This window comes from Acipenser ruthenus, chromosome 5 (assembly GCF_902713425.1).
Source record: "Acipenser ruthenus chromosome 5, fAciRut3.2 maternal haplotype, whole genome shotgun sequence".
NCBI lineage: Eukaryota > Metazoa > Chordata > Actinopteri > Acipenseriformes > Acipenseridae > Acipenser > Acipenser ruthenus.
This window is the reverse complement of record NC_081193.1, coordinates 17,084,727-17,102,372: the sequence shown is the minus strand read 5'-3', so window position 1 is coordinate 17,102,372 and position 17,646 is coordinate 17,084,727. Positions and strand designations below refer to the sequence as shown.

The 17,646-nt window shown below is 41.8% G+C and overlaps 1 protein-coding gene across 1 annotated transcript; it reads left to right on the top strand.

Annotated features, from left to right (window-relative positions):
• The first annotated feature begins 264 nt into the window (after nucleotides 1-264).
• LOC117402920 (retinol dehydrogenase 14) lies at nucleotides 265-4,855 on the top strand. Its single transcript, XM_034004585.3, has 2 exons — nucleotides 265-705; nucleotides 3,942-4,855. The coding sequence occupies exons 1-2, from the start codon at nucleotides 355-357 to the stop codon at nucleotides 4,557-4,559; spliced, it is 969 nt and encodes a 322-aa protein (XP_033860476.1). The 5' UTR covers nucleotides 265-354; the 3' UTR covers nucleotides 4,560-4,855.
• Nucleotides 4,856-17,646: the final 12,791 nt, after the last annotated feature.

Below are 17,646 nucleotides of genomic sequence, written 5' to 3'. Positions count from 1 at the left end.
CTATTTTACAGTATTTGAAAAGGGACGTTCAACAACATTACTTGGGCGTTGGTTCCATACTCTCACAATTCTCTGTGTAAAAAAGTGCCTCATATTTTCTGTTCTGAATGCCCCTTTATCTAATCTCCAACTGTATGTGTGCTGCATGCACTGAGCTAGAGTATCTGACCTTGAAATATACGATATGACAAACCTCATGTAGCCGGTGCAGTCGTTTTTGCGGCAACATTCAGAACTTGTTTTCGGTAATTCCTCGCAAAGGCTTTTGGGGGTTGTAGTTTTGCGTAGATTTTTTTTTTTTGACTGTTTTGCTTGCATCCAGCTGAGTCCCTGCTAAGTTAATTTCTCGTATTGATGTCCACAGCGGTGCTTTTGGCCGCTGTTTTGGGCGGCGGAGTAATTCTCCTCGCTCGCCGGTACTTCTCCAGAAATTCCGCTCAAATCATACGTTATTCTGCCGGGATGATGCGAGGCAAGACTGTTATCGTGACTGGAGCCAACAGCGGGATCGGCAAGGCCACAGTAGCCGAGCTATTGAAGCTGCAGGCCCGTGTGATCATGGCGTGTCGAGACCAACAGAGGGCCGAGGAAGCAGCCAGGGAACTGCGTCAGGAGGCTGGGTCAGATCGGGGGGAAGTAGTTATCAAACTGCTGGATCTAGCGTCCTTAAAATCTGTTAACAGTTTCTGTGAGGAAGTTATCAAGGTGCAGTGCTTGAATGACATATCAAGTTATATTCTTACTACTGTATGTCGAGTTTACCACGTTATTGTTACCGAAAAACTGTACTACTAGTGGTAGACTACAATGTAGTCTGATTAAATTACATACCATACCTGTGAAACATATTTATATGAAACGTTATTTTGCTAAGATTAAAACATTTTATTTTCATAAATTGGAAAACTTGCATTTTCCCGTATGCATCTGCTTCATTTTCTTATGTATTTTACTCATTCCATCATATGAGGGGAATGCACAAAATAATTGCAGTTATCTAAATAGCATTATTCATACACAATTAAATATACTATTTTGAATTGTTGTATCTGATACAATACAGGTTTAGGGAAAAAAAAGTCATAATAACTATCATCATTAAAAAAAGAAGAAAAAAGCCTTATTTAACATTATAGACCGGCCTACAAAATGCTGTGCTGTCCTGCCCTGATCACTTTTCTGAGGTTTTCACATCAGGTACAGTATCAAGTTACCTGTCACCGGAAAAGAAAGAGAGAAAATGTTTGATAAGGACACATTTTAAACCCCATTTTGATTAATTAAATCAAGTTGGCAGTTCATGAAACCCTTTTTTCAAAAGTTTCAGAAAGCACTGTTTACTCTTTAAAAGAATGTATGTAAACATTTCTTAAAAATATTCCTTAAAGTTTTGTGAATAAAGCCAATTTTCTCTGAAGGTACAGTACAACAATATAGCGTACTTGCACATGCAGACAGTATTGGCACCCTGCACTATAAGATTATTCAAGAAAACATGTTAAATACAAGCATTTAGTGAACATTAGCCACTAATTAATATGACAAAGACCAAAATACACAATTTTTGGTAGTTTCATGACAAAAGTATTGGTACCTTAATATTAAAAGTCTGTAGAAATGTAATAGAACCAATTTAAGAAATATATTAATTGGTTGAAAACCATTACACTGTAATTAAGCTGCATTATAAAGTCAATTGCCAGAAAAAGAGGTTATTATGTCCAACATCTGTTGAAGAAGAACGTTTTGGCAACACATCAGATGATGATCAAGACAAAAGAGTTTTTGTTTGAGAAAAAGCACATGTAGAAAATTACAACAAAGTAAATGGCTACAGAACAGGCTAAAATAAATTTGGGATACCAAAATCCACAATCAGAGCAATATAAGTACCACATAACAAATTCAACTGAACAGCTTGAAGAAGTGGACGTCCAAAGAAAAACTGCGGAAACAATAGGTAGAAGAATCGTCCGAGCAGCTAAATAAATCCAAGATTAAACAGCCAGGACTTAAAGAAAGATTTAGAAGCATCAAGCATAATAGTGCACGAAAGAACTGAACAAAGGCACCTGAACACAGAAGAGTTGTATGACATGGACTTCGCTGCATACCACTTTTAAAGAAAATTGTTAAAACAAACCATCCAAAATTTGCCAAAAAATATGAACAGGAATCTGAAGCGTTCTTCAACAAAATGTTCTGGTCCAATGAGACTAAAATATAATTTTTACCCCAAAATGGACCATAGCATGTTTGGAGAAAAAAAGGCTAAGCCTTGACTGAAGAAAACCTTGTACTTACAGTTAAACATGGTGGTGGTTTAGCAGTTTAGCATGTGACTGAAGATCAAATGAATGCAGCCATGTATTCAAATATTCTACAAACTACAATAAATGCAGACAGTTTATCTTCCAGCACGACAGCAACCCAAAGCATACGGCTTAGTCAACTTTGGAATTTCTTGAAGAAAACAAAGATAAAAGTTCTGCAATGGCCTTTGCAATTACCAGATCGAAATCCAATAGAAATGCCTTGGACTGATATGAAAAAAGCAGTGGCCAAGCATTGTGACCAATCTGTCTGAATTGAAGGAAATATGCAAGACAGAATGCGCCCAGATTACACCGACAGGATGTAACATACTGGTTAAGAATGATCATACATGTTTGAAATCTGTAATAGAAACAAAAAGAGGGGTGCCAATACTTTTGTCATGACCGAATACTTTAAGTACATTTTTTTTGTTTTTTTTTGTTTTAACAATTATGTTTATTAATTTTCCAATTTTCTCCCAATTTGGAATGTCCAATTATTATTCAACCTGGTTCACTGATGCAACACCCGAACTAACTCTGGAGAAACTAAGATGAGAACTTGCATCCTAAACAAGTGCCATCAGCCGTCCGCTTTTTTTTCACTCTGCAAGCCCGCTGTGCAGCCATATCCAGACCTTACAGTGTCAGAGGACCACACAGTTCTGAATTGCATACAGGCCGGCCTGCAGGCGCCCGGCCAGCTACAGGAATCGCTGGTGTGTGGTGAGCCATGGACTCCTCAGCTGACCTAAACCCTACCCTTCCCAGGCAGCACGTGGCCAATTGTGCGCCGCCCCCTGGGAACTCCTGACCACAGTTTGCAGTGGCATAGCTTGGATTAGAACCGGTGATCTCCAAGCTATAGGGTGCATCCTGCACTCCGGGCGGAGTGCCTTTACTGGATGTTCCACTCGGGAGCCCCCATTTGTTTGTTTTTTGATAAATGTGTATTTTGCTTTTTGTTTTATTAAAATGTGGTTAAAGTTTACTAAATGCTTGTCCTTAATCTGTTACCTTGAATTATTGTATAAAGTGTAGGGTGTCAATACAGTACTTTTGACTGCAACTTTATGCCTTCAGTTTTGGTCTGCAAGTTATCCTGCCATGCTTTCAATGCTGAAGTAATTTTCTGTTCTGCAGTTTTAATGGGAGTCCTTACTGGCATAGGGGTATCTTCTAAATAGAACACACTGGGATTAAAATGTTTGAAATGAATGATAAATCTTTTTTTAACTTTTTGTTATTACGGGCCCAACGTTATTTTTTGCTTTGGTGAGTCATAATCACAAATAACATGGATTATATATAAACATGCAATGTAATGAAAGCCACAGTGCCAGTTGCATTACAATACAATGAATAAAGCTGCTAAACCTTAAGTGTCTTGTTTTCAGATGTCTTGTTTCCAGAATTCACACTAATGTCACAAAAATACCTAATGTTATCTTAGGTAAGGTAGTCCATGACTAGTACAAATCATGGTCTATGAAACCAGCAGTAAAATAAACAAAAAAGTACACAACCATTTCATCCAATTAAAGTACCATCTTCAGTAAACACCTTGATAAGTACAAGTTTAAGCATCATATATAACTAATGTTTCATTTGATTTTGTTTCTACAGGAAGAACCCAGGTTAGATGTGCTCATAAACAATGCTGGAGTCTACCAGTGTCCATATACAAAAACAGAAGATGGGTTTGAGATGCAGTTAGGCGTTAACCATTTGGGACATTTCCTTCTGACCCACCTTCTCCTTGATCTCCTAAAGAAGTCTGCCCCCAGCAGGATTGTGGTGGTGTCTTCCAAGCTTTACAAATATGGGGAGATCAACTTTGATGACCTAAACAGCGAGCTGAGTTACAACAAAAGCTTTGCCTACAGCAGGAGTAAGCTTGCCAATTTGTTATTCACTCATGAACTGTCGAAACGCTTAGAAGAAACTGGAGTAACTGTAAATGCTCTAACTCCGGGAATAGTTAGAACAAACCTGGGTAGGCATATTAATATTCCTTTGCTTGCCAAGCCTCTATTCAATTTAGCATCTTGGGCATTCTTTAAAACCCCACTAGAAGGTGCTGAGTCCTCCATTTATTTGGCCTGTTCTCCAGATGCAGAGGGGGTTTCTGGAAAGTGTTTTGCAAACTGCAAAGAGGAGGAGTTATTGCCAAAAGCAGTAGATGATTCAGTTGCAAAGAAACTGTGGGATATAAGTGAAGTTATGGTGGGACTGACAAAATAAGAATTATGAAGTTCCATAATTGTGTGTTGCTGGCAAAAAATAATACAAATCCATCCAAGTGCTGTTATATTTCAGTGAATGAGATACATAATGATTGCTTTGTGCATTACGTAATGTATTTAGGGTTTTTTGAGGTGTAAAAAATAATACTGTGCTGAATTTGAGTTAAACCAAATGAAGCATTAACTAATAATGTTTTTTTTGTTTGTTTTTTTTTTCAAAAAGGAATTTTAATTGTTAGAATGCCTTGAATTGAGAGCTAGCCATTTAACTTTGGTAAAAATATTATATATATATATATATATATATATATATATATATATATATATATATATATATATATACCTAAACCACCTGCAATGTGGTGTTCATTGCATACAGTATGTATTTTGGATGAGGAGTAACATTTCACTACACAGTCTAGTATTCCTACTTCTGGAGTGATGTACATTATTTGCCTTACACAGTGTATGTTCAGTATAAAACCAGGATTAGAATTAATTAATAAGGAATTAAATGTGAGGATGAATACCATATATTATTGCTGAATACCAGCTATGGCATTGATTATACATGGAAAAAGTTGAACTATCGTTGGTGCAATGGTCCTATTTTCCAAGAAGGATTAAATAAAGCAAGTAACTCTTACAGTAAAGTTGTTTTGCCCATGTCTTATTTTGTGTGGTCTGCATTTGAGGAAATGTGGTTCATTTACAGCTAGTTTAAATATTTTGGCCTCCTTTTTAGAAAACAGTTGGAAAGTAATGTAATAATTTAGAGAATAGTGGCAAACTTGCAAATTAACCAAAATTAATTCTTAAATTGATCCGCCCAGGGACACACAAAATAGGTGGTCCTGGCATGTTTGCTTTTGACTTGTTTATGTAATAAAAGCAATGGCCCGAGGTACATTTTCTCGTAATCTATAATTCAAAACAGTGAAACTGTTATTATCAAGTCATGCTTATTTTCGCATGAACATTAAAACAATCAGTGGGAATTGGCACAATGGCTTCTAATCCAAAGGATATTCTAGGTGGCACAGTGCAGAATTTAACCCTATATTTCATTAAATACAATAGATAAACTAGATGTTTAATTATGGGACATACCAATTCCTTCCATGCAATTCATTGTTGGTTGCTACTGTGTAGAAGCTCCAGGAACTCATTTTAAATCCTCTTTTACTGGTGGTGTCACATTTAGCACAGGATCCAATTGCTTTTTGAATTTGTTATTTCAACGAAACACATAAATATGATGTGCAGGACAACATTGCTTGTACAGATTTTAAACAATGTAATCAAAATGCACGTTCAGCATTCAAATGAGCTGAGAGTATAAATGCTGCAATGGCTGCAAAAAAGGAAAGAAAATAAAGAAAAACAACAAAGCTCGGTAGAGCAGTAGGTTGATAAATGTTAAAAAAGATGAATACTTTGTTCAGTAAGCACCCCCAAAGGAGAAGCTGTACATTATTTAAAAGAATGCTCTTAAACTTTTTGGACTTTTCTCAGGCTTTAATAAAATATTTGGATTCGTTTTTTTCAGTATTAAACACATGTTAACAGTTATGCGTGCAACAAAAAAGTACTGGTAAGGCTGTAGTCTTCAATAAGGACTCCCATTAATCTGAAGGACATTTCTGAAATCCAGTCAGAGAAGAAATACCTTTAATTTTGTGTTTTTTTTTTTTTTTTGTGGTTTCATGGTGTTGGCACACATCCAACACGTTGACACAAGACATCACTAGAGTTAGACCTTTCTGCTGCCTCCTATCTCCTGTCCCTCCTATCTTCAGATTATTATTTCTCCCTACACCCCCTCTCGTCCCCTCCGTGACTCCACCACTGGTAGATTAGCTGTACCCCCCCTCTGCTTCCTCGCTTCCAGATCCCGCTCCTTCTCCACCCTTGCCCCTCAGTGGTGGAACGACCTACCCATGGATATCAGGACTGCCCAGTCCCTGACCACATTCCGGCGCCTCCTCAAGACACACCTGTTCAGACAACATCTGTAAGCCTCACAACTCTCGACTATACTGGACTATATGGCACCCAATTGTACCAGTACTAGCATCATCTTGTACTTGCACTTAACTGCTCCATATTTTGCCGTATTCTACTACTGCTCTTAATTATAACTGTGTTCTATATCTTGTACTTGATTTTACTCTTAAAGATATCTGTATTCATGTCTTTTGAAATCGTTCTTACCCATTTATCTTACTACGTACCCTTTAATTGCTCTTAGTCGAATTTGCTCTTAAATATAATTATTTACTGTATATTGATCTTATTTTAATTTGATCTAATTTTCTACTGATTTTACTGTACTGTATAACTGCGCTTATCTGTAATGTGATATTATGTAATGTGATATTGTGTAACGTGATACTTTGTATTGTGATATTTTGTAACAACTAAGTCGCCCTGGATAAGGGAGTCTGCTAAGAAATAATAATAATAATCTGTAACTTCAAAAATTATAAGGTAAAACATAAGGTAAATTAATTCAAGTTGACACATTTTGGTTACCACGGACGATCTGTCTGTTAAAACTTATACTAATTATCTGATTGGCTATTGGCTACAGTAGTGGCATTCTAGAAGGGGGACCACCGGTTGTCACCTCATCACACAAATTTAACTTAACACATCACGCCACACTAAAATGTACTGTTAAAAATAAACTCTTGTAAAACGATTCTTCTACTGCACCTCTACTGATGCCCTGTCTATTGGTAAGTTTAAACATTTTAGTGCTGGGGAAATTGACACAGGACCAGGAGTGAAAGGAGGTGTGTGACTGTGAGTCAGAGCACCATTAAAACTTGTGTGTTCTAATATAAACATTTTACAATATAAACATTTCTACATCATTGTGACATGATTTAGTGATATTTTCATAAATCCATCTTTTGTATGGCTACTGTTTTTATTTTAAACAATCACGTTGTGTACAAAACTGACGGCCAGGTCTTCCTTCTATATATGCTACATGAATTACAGAATGGGGTAATCGGGGCTCCTGTATATTCTAGTAATCTCCATAGTATTGTATTCAATGACAGTGCGTCCACCTAGGCTCAGTGGAATTGTGCTCATTCAATCAGTGACAACCGGCAAGCATTTAGTAGCTGGGCAGTGTTAGCGATCCGCTTTCTGTTGTTATTTGTTTATTTAGCAGACGCCTTTATCCAAGGTGACTTACAGAGAATAGGGTTTTTGCAGGAGGTGCTCCGGCTGGCAACTGGAGAGAAGATCAAACCCAGTTTGAAGTGCCAGGCGTTTTTTATTAATCTTTATATCAAGATTAAAAATAAGGTCGGTCAACTCAGACAGTCTCCTACTATGGGTTTTATTAATTTGGGCTGTATACAAGATTATTTGTCCATGCAGAGAGGCCTTCGTCGTTTCCCACAGTGTGGAAGTTGACACTTCTGGAGAAGAGATTGTTTCAACAAAAAAAGCTATCTGTGCAGACATGAATTACGCAAATGCTTTATCGGAGAGCAGCACAGGTTACTGTTAAAGTCACCCCCCCAAAATAAGATGATGAGAATTTAAGTCAGGCAAGGATGCCAGAAATTTTGAAACAAAATCATTATCATCCCAGTTACTAGCAAAAACAGGGCCAAGGGGATATTAAAGTTTTCCAGTTACAATCACATAGCGACCATTTGGGTCTGCAGTCACATGGGAGCTAACAAAAGAGATTGATTTGTGGATCAAAATGGCTGCACCTCTGGACTTGCAGTGAAGGTTTGAATGGAAGAGCTGCCCCACCCACCTCCCCCTTATGAAAGCAGTCAGAGGTGCGAAGATGTGTCTCCTGCAGTAATGTAATCGTTACTTTAAGTTGCTGGAGATGTGATAATACTTTATTACTTTTGACTGGATGGTTGAGTCCCTTAACAAGTCCATGGATAGTTTTAATCTTAGTACACATCATACAAAGTGGTAGTCCATCAGGACCATCACATGTATAGTATCATGGTAGGTATCATACTGTGACGAACATATTGTATTGCTACACTCCATAATGAATGTGACACATGTATGCGATAAACACATGGAGCAGAAGTCTATTGTATAGGATAAATAGTCTATGTCATATCTCTTATTTGTATATTGTAAAATGAAAAATGGGTATGGCATCTTAAAGTCACTAACTGGCAACTAAATTCATCCAGTTGCATTAACATCTGGAAATGGCTCCACCCTGGCAATCACCTACCGTGTGTCTGTTAATTCAGGTCAACTTCTGAGGTCACCAGCACGATGTTGCAATTTTCGTTTAAATAAATACAGCTGTTGGAAAACATTGCTCAGTGATAATTGCTATAGAAACACGTTTAGTCAGTTTTTAAATTTCCTTTTCATAACCAAGGATTTTGGCAAGAGGTATGCTATTTTACTGATTTGCTTACCGAAATGCAACAATGATGGCTAGCACTGTAGTATTTTACAAGTTTTGTACTGTAAGACTCGGTTTTAACATACAGTATCACAGCTGTACAGTGCATCAAACGTGGACATGAAAAACATAACTTGCACTGAGTTGGTCTTGTTATTGGAAGTTGAAGGTAGTACTATTATTATTTTTATTATTTATTATTTATTTCTTAGCAGACGCCCTTATCCAGGGCGACTTACAATCGTAAGCAAATACATTTCAAGTGTTACAATACAAGTAATATAATAAGAGCAAGAAATACAATAACTTTTGTTCAAGTGTGACAAACCACAATTCAATAATACAGCAGATAATAGTGATAGTTACATCAGGATATGATTAAATAGTGATAGTTACATCAGGATATGATTGAATACAAAATACTACAGGTTAAACACTTGGCAGATTACAGTATTCTGAAGTACAGGATTAAATGCAGTAAAAATAGGGGGCAGATAAGAGCAAAATAAAGCACATTTAAATGAAGGGTGATAGTGTCCCAGGATACAAATAGAGGAGTTCTACAGGTGCTCTTTGAAGAGGTGAGTCTTAAGGAGGCGCCGGAATGTGGTCAGGGACTGGGCAGTCCTGACAGTATCACTGACTGACCCACGAGGATGTCAGTAACAAAGAGAAAATGTGGCACGCTATAAGTTGACAATAAACATCAAAGTTGTGTCCGAAGTGCTCTTTTGTTGGTAAAACAAGAGAATAGCTGAGTGGTGAGTAATACTGAACATTATGGTAACACTGCCAACATCAGTTTAGCTTTACAAATAGCATGACTAATGTGGGCAGTTATTTATCTCTCTCTTTCTCACCCCCTCTTCTAAGACAGTCTGGTTGAGGTCCAACCTTGTAGCCAGAAGAAGAAAAACATTCAGTATTTTCTTTGGATGAAGATTCTGTGTATGTCCAAAAGTTTAAAAACAACAGCAGTCCCGCTGAACTTTTAAACTTGAATATCTTGGTATTTTTTTGTTTTTGCCTGTTTGTTTCAAACAGAAGTTGACAGCTTCTGCTTGCTAACAGTAAGTGATCAATACTGGTTGCATATGTTTTGTGTAGATATTGGATGCAGACCCCCATCATTCTAAATGAATTATTGCATTGATGTACAGAGACATTTACCAGTCACATTCATTATTCCGTTAGGAATGATGCAAGTCTTCGTGATGATTTGACTTATTAATCCATACAATATCTATCTTGTTTATCATGCAGTTACAATAAATCTGGATGTTATATTGCACCCTATTCATAACTGTGTCCTGTAATCAACTTAAACCATCCTGTCATGACTGTTATTCATTTCCAGAATTCAAAAAAGTGATTTAATTCCATTCCAGAGCTGCACTTGTCATGATTCACTTTCGGGTGTGTGTTATTGTTTGTTTTAAACGGCTGAGGGTTTTAGATGTAATGTATTTTGTGCTTTAACCAAGGATTCTCTCCATGGTGTGTTGTCAAGGTGATTTTAAAACAACGTTGACTAACATGTGTCTAAAACATGGCTGCTAGCATTTTCCCTGGTACAGTACAAGGCAACCCTACACACATTGTCCTGGTTCAAGCTCAGTCACTGGCATGAAATGAGATGCAGTTCAATCTTTAAGGTTGCTTTCATATGCAACATTGTGAATGCTTATCATATCTCCCTCATTGTATCCAGTTTAAAGTGTCTGGAGGTGTATATAAGCAGCTGTGTTTGATGTTTTTAGTAAGAACCTCATGTAAACGTTAACAGACAATGTTTATTTTTTTCCTCAAAAAAAACAGAATGTTGTCATTTGAAATAGATGGGGGCGACCATTTTAACACCGCAGCAATGGAAGAAACTGCCTCTTAGATCCAGAACTATAAGAACACAGGAAACAGCTCCATGTAGTAGGTGTACAAACTAAACAGACCTGTTGACAGAAATTACGAAGTGAAAGTATTATATTTCTTATTATCCTATGTCGGTTAAGTAGAGAGGGATTTGGAAGTAGCCTACGGGGAGAGTTTAGCGCAATGGTGGTCCATTTGCTATTGCACTGTATATTCTTTGCAACTGAGCGGTAAAGAACATGTCAAACCACAGCTGTGAGAACACGCACACATTTAATCTGGAACTGTCTACTGTAAAATAGCACAACAATGCAGTTCAACAAAAAAGAATCCAGGTTTTCCTGCTATCTGGCAGACTTATTTTTGTTTGGTTTAACCAATCCAAGCAATATTGTGCTGGTGGCATTGTTCTAATAATGACTGGCCTTCAGTAGTTTTATTTGAACACCATGTGCTATTATACCTTACTTGATACAAACAGTGAAATAAACAAATTATGTTTATGGTATGTATGACCTGCTGTTATAAGAATAGGCATGTTTTGTTTTTATTAAATCAAAGTGATTTATTTTACAGTCTACACATATGAATCAATACTGAGGATTTGGGTATTGTATAAGAAAAATCTTGGATGTGAAACAAATTGATATCAGTATAATGTACATGTTTCCAATAATAATAATGGAAATTGAAAAATATTGTATTACTCGTTTTTTTTAAGATTGTACTAGAGCAAAATCTTGTAAAATCTGGAGTTATAATTTGTATTTCTAAATGCACACAACGTCCCTTTTGTTTGCTGTGAAAGAGACAAGACAATAAAGATCTACAACTGTCAGCATTTATTGTAAAACTATATAGATGATGTGATGTTGCACAAAAACTTTGACATGTAATTGAGAGAGTGCAGATATTGGTAGACTAGTACCAGTCATCATCAAATGACTGCACTACAGGAATGGGAGACTTCTTTTAACAAGACAACTTCAAACCATACTGTAAATTGACAACATCTATGAACATTACCCCTCAGCCTTATGGGAAAGAACATTATTATTATTATTATTATTATTATTATTATTATTATTATTATTATTATTATTATTATTATAGTTTTGTGGCATTCCAGCAACTTAGCTTTGAAGTGATATACAGTGGCTGTGAATTGGTTCGCATATGTAAATGTAAAAATTAGTTACTGAGCTAAGTTTACTGCACAGTTGCAAAAAGACTAAGTATGCTTTCCTTAACAAGAGATGTAAAACATACAGTAAATCATTATGGGATACCTGAATATACTTGTAAAGATGGTTGTGTGTTTGCAGTATATTGTTGAAACTGAGAACAATTTGATGGGCCAAGAATACAATCTATAATAAAGCAAATTAAAAGAAGTGTATCAATAATCATAGGTTAATTAATTGGGACAAAACCATTGCTGGAAAGGGAGAAAGGAGGTTTTCTCAACATATTAAGTGGATGGTAAATATCATGGTATACAATATATGCAAGGATGCTCTTGTGGTTGGATTGTATTGCACGTTTGGTTTTCATTATTGTCAGTAGATTCATTTTAAATCTATGTTGCAACTTTTCACCACAAAAAAAAAAAAAAGTTTCACAATTACAGGTGATCTACTTAGTAGAGGTTTAGTTCCCCCTGCTGGAGAGCTTCTGCATTGTAAGGACTTTTCGCAATAGGTTGTCACCACACACATCAGACTGATATCAATGAATTGCAGCAGGGAAACCATTTTAAAATAGCATGTCATTGTGTGAAATGCATATCTAAGACAATCAATACATTATGTTTAGTTTAGACTCCCTGTATTTATCTGTGAATACTGATAAACTGTGCATGTGTAAACTGCATGAATGGTCAGACCTAGGATTAGGATTTACTTAATACTGTATGCCTTTTTATTTTTAATCAATTTCTGTTTCAGAATTAGTAACTTTTAGCCATGACCAGACTCCTATTGTATGTAAAAATATATTGAAATTACTGTCAGTTAGCTTAGATACTCGTTTATGATCCTTTTCTTTAGGGTATGGTTTTGTGGAAAGATCACCCTTTGTCACCCTGTTTATAAAAACAAGCAGAGAAGGTAGAATATAAAAACATTGACAGCAGCCAATAGTACTGGCAACTAGCCAAGGATCTTAAAAAAGAAATAAACAGCTCTAAATTGTTAGAGCATGTAGATTTAATATCTCCAGGTAAAGTACTCCATAAACTAGTCAAGATATGCAAATGAACCAAAATCTATTTTGTTTCTTGGAATACACTGTTGTGGCAGTGTGCCCTACCGCTGTGCGTATCTCTGTGCTGCATGTTGTCTGTTATATGGGGTTATAGTGGTGTACGGGATATAAATGGGTCTGTGTAGCACGAGTGATTTAAAATATCTAGTTGTATTTAGGCACGGGGATTGCACAATCACTTCACGTGCAGATAAAGTGTGTAATAGTCCACAGATTAGTACACGTAATTGAATCCCGGCACAACTGTATATATAGATGCATGAGTCACTCACTCGTGGTTGGGTGTTCATGTGTAGAGAACAGGAGAGAGTGAGTAATTTAATAATAATAACAATTGCTACTGGGGCTAAACCACTTCAGCCCGGTACTTGTTTGGGTCAGTGTTTTGTCTATTTATTTTGGCCAACGCTCCGTTTTGTTTTTTCAGTGTTTGTTAAACCTTTTTATTTTGTTTATTTAATAAAAGAGCTGAGCGTCATTGCGCCTCAGTTTCGCCCACAGTTGCTGGGTGTCTTACATTAATTTCCTAGCCTGACGTCACCCCTACAGGCAGCCTGTTCACAACTGTGCACTCAAAAGCAAGAAAGATGAGGCGGAGAACGATCTGTTAAACATGTATCGATCAAAACCAACCAGATGGGCCTTATTCCAACAAAGCCAATAACATTTCTGTGACAGGATGGACCGAGCTTTGAGACTCAGAGACAGTTTTAAGTTCAAAAATAAAGTTTTTAATAAACAAAAATACAAAATAAATAGGCACAAGGGCCAAACAAAAAGGTTTAAACATAAAATAAACACAAAGCAAAAAGCAAAACTTACAAAAATAAAGGTTTCCAGGCTGGGCGTTGCCTTCACTGGATCAAAACACAGCACAAACAGAAAACACTCTTCTTCTCCTTCCAGAACTCTCTACCAACTCTCTAACTCTCTCCTCAGCCAGGGCCTCTCCCCTGGCTTTTATTCCCTGTGGCTGGAGCCCAATTATTCAATAATTACTGATTAGTCAATTAGGGCTCCAGCCACATTCTCACATGTTTTTCTGGCAGGGAGGAATTTTAACCCCCTCCCTGCCAGTCCCAACATTGATCATAAAGACGGGGCAGTACCCCGTCACATATCCCCCCCCTTGTGCCAAGCACAACATGGCCTAAATGGCCACCTCCCCCCTCAGTCTCAGTCCCAGAAGAGGGGGAAGCACAGTGTCCATGGGGGTGGCCATGGTGGGACGTCCGGCACCACCCAATTCTTCGTGGCCAGCAGCTCCCTCTTCCGGGGCTCCGGCCACACACCATCTTGCTGCGAAAGTGCAGCTGGGGGAGCTGGTCTCCTGACCTCCCTCCCCCTCTTCATGGCCAGCAATTCCCCTCCGTGGGGCTCCGGCCATAGTGTAGCGACCCCATGCGAAGCAGGATCCCTGGCAACCCCAGGCGACGGCAGCAGCAGCGGACCCTCGGGAGGCGACGGCAGCAGCAGCGGACCCTCGGGAGGCGACGGCAGCAGCAGCGGACCCTCGGGAGGCGGAGACGGGAACGGCGGCCCGGCTCCCTCTGGTGGCGGAGACGGGAACGGCGGCCCGGCTCCCTCTGCTGGCGGAGACGGGAACGGCGGCCCGGCTCCCTCTGCTGGCGGAGACGGGAACGGCGGCCCGGCTCCCTCTGCTGGCGGAGACGGGGACGGCGGCCCGGCTCCCTCTGCTGGCGGAGACGGGAACGGCGGCCCGGCTCCCTCTGCTGGCGGAGGCGGGAACGGCGGCCCGGCTCCCTCTGCTGGCGGAGGCGGGAACGGCGGCCCGGCTCCCTCTGCTGGCGGAGGCGGGAACGGCGGCCCGGCTCCCTCTGCTGGCGGAGGCGGGAACGGCGGCTCGTCTCCCTCTGCTGGCGGAGGCGGGAACGGCGGCTCGTCTCCCTCTGCTGGCGGAGGCGGGAACGGCGGCTCGTCTCCCTCTGCTGGCGGAGGCGGGAACGGCGGCTCGTCTCCCTCTGCTGGCGGAGGCGGGAACGGCGGCTCGTCTCCCTCTGCTGGCGGAGGCGGGAACGGCGGCTCGTCTCCCTCTGCTGGCGGAGGCGGGAACGGCGGCTCGTCTCCCTCTGCTGGCGGAGGCGGGAACGGCGGCTCGTCTCCCTCTGCTGGCGGAGGCGGGAACAGCGGCTCGTCTCCCTCTGCTGGCGGAGGCGGGAACAACGGCTCGTCTCCCTCTGCTGGCGGAGGCGGGAACAACGGCTCGTCTCCCTCTGCTGGCGGAGGCGGGAACAGCGGCTCGTCTCCCTCTGCTGGCGGAGGGGGAAACGGCAGCTCCTCTCCCTCTAGTGGCGGAGGCGGAAACGGCAACTCGTCTCCCTCTGCTGGCGGAGGCGGGAACGGCAACTCGTCTCCCTCTGCTGGCGGAGGCGGGAACGGCAACTCGTCTCCCTCTGCTGGCGGAGGCGGGAACAGCAACTCGTCTCCCTCTGCTGGCGGAGGCGGGAACAGCAACTCGTCTCCCTCTGCTGGCGGAGGCGGGAACAGCAGCTCATCTCCCTCTGCTGGCGGAGGCGGGAACAGCAGCTCGTCTCCCTCTGCTGGCGGAGGCGGGAACAGCAGCTCGTCTCCCTCTGCTGGCGGAGGCGGGAACAGCAGCTCGTCTCCCTCTACTGGCGGACCCTCGGGAGGCGACTCCTCCCCTTCTGGCTCTCGGGACGACGGCTCCTCCCCTTCTGGCTCTCGGGACGACGGCTCCTTCCCTTCTGGCTCTCGGGACGACGGCTCCTCCCCTTCTGGCTCTCGGGACAGCGGCTCCTCCCCTTCTGGCTCTCGGGACAGCGGCTCCTCCCCTTCTGGCTCTCGGGACAGCGGCTCCTCCCCTTCTGGCTCTCGGGACGGCAGCTCCTCCCCTTCTGGCTCTCGGGACGGCAGCTCCTCCCCTTCTGGCTCTCGGGACGGCAGCTCCTCCCCTTCTGGCTCTTGGGACGGCGGCAGCAGGGGAACCAGCAGGCATGCTCCTTCTGCTGGTGACGGTGATGGAGGCAAAACCAGCAGGAACTCTCCCTCTGCTGGTGGACACCTGGACCGTGGACGTTGGGCCTTCCCCCTCTTGGGCTCTGGACGCACCGACTTCCCCCTCTTGGGCTCTGGACGCACCGACTCCCCCCTCTTGGGCTCTGGACGCACCGACTCCCCCCTCTTGGGCTCTGGACGCACCGACTCCCCCCTCTTGGGCTCTGGACGCACCGACTCCCCCCTCTTGGGCGCAGGACGTTCGGGCTCCTCCCACTCAGGCGCAAGACGTTCGGGCTCCTCCCACTCAGGTGCAGGACGTTCGGGCTCCTCCCACTCAGGCGCAGGACGTTCGGGCTCCTCCCACTCCAGGTCTGTGTCCGATAACACCTCCGGGCAGTGGTGCTCCTCATGCCCATACTGCATGCACTGGGTGCACCACTCCTCTTCCTCCCATGTCTTCCTTCCTCTCTGCCTCCTTCTTCTCCCCTCTATTTGCGTGGGGCAGATGGCCACTGTGTGCCCATATGCCCCACAGCCAGTGCACAACTCTGCCGCGAGACTTTTTAAAAACAACTCCCCGTCGTCATCTGCCTCCTCCTGGGCCAGGGCGTAGGGGCGTCCTGCCCAGTTGTGGCCATAGACTTCACCGCGCCCACACCAGTCCGCTGGTAGCACTTCTGGGCAGGATCTCCATCGATGGTCCTGCATCTCGCACCATGAGCACCAGGGGAAAAGACTGGCTGGGTCCTCCAGCTGGGGTGGCTGTTGTTGCAGCAGCCTACATTTCTTCGGCTGCTGCATCTCCTGCCTTTGCCGCTGTCTGCTCTTCCTCCCCATTTAAATCAAGTTTCCAAAAAAAACTCCCAAAATTCAAGAAAGAAAAAAAAAAAAAATTACTGCTCTGAGCCTCCAGGTGGCGCTCTCCCGTTTGACACCAAATGTGACAGGATGGACCGAGGTTTGAGACTCAGAGACAGTTTTAAGTTCAAAAATAAAGTTTTTAATAAACAAAAATACAAAATAAATAGGCACAAGGGCCAAACAAAAAGGTTTAAACATAAAATAAACACAAAGCAAAAAGCAAAACTTACAAAAATAAAGGTTTCCAGGCTGGGCGTTGCCTTCACTGGATCAAAACACAGCACAAACAGAAAACACTCTTCTTCTCCTTCCAGAACTCTCTACCAACTCTCTAACTCTCTCCTCAGCCAGGGCCTCTCCCCTGGCTTTTATTCCCTGTGGCTGGAGCCCAATTATTCAATAATTACTGATTAGTCAATTAGGGCTCCAGCCACATTCTCACATGTTTTTCTGGCAGGGAGGAATTTTAACCCCCTCCCTGCCAGTCCCAACATTGATCATAAAGACGGGGCAGTACCCCGTCACAATTTCTAACAGATAAGATTGAAATAATCACAATGTAGCGCTAAGTATACTCATATTGCAGAAGCAGTGAGTCCTCTAAATTGATGCTGCAGTAACACCCCAATTATTACTGTTGTCATGCACAAATACAGAGCTATTTCGCATCGTTTAGTAACCACCCCCCTTCCAA

Coding starts and splice junctions, on each gene's coding strand:
- LOC117402920 (XM_034004585.3), top strand. CDS start 355: ATGTCCACAGCGGTGCTTTTGGCCGCTGTTTTGGGCGGCGGAGTAATT. Junction 706..3,941: donor TCTGTGAGGAAGTTATCAAG/GTGCAGTGCTTG, acceptor TTGTTTCTACAG/GAAGAACCCAGGTTAGATGT.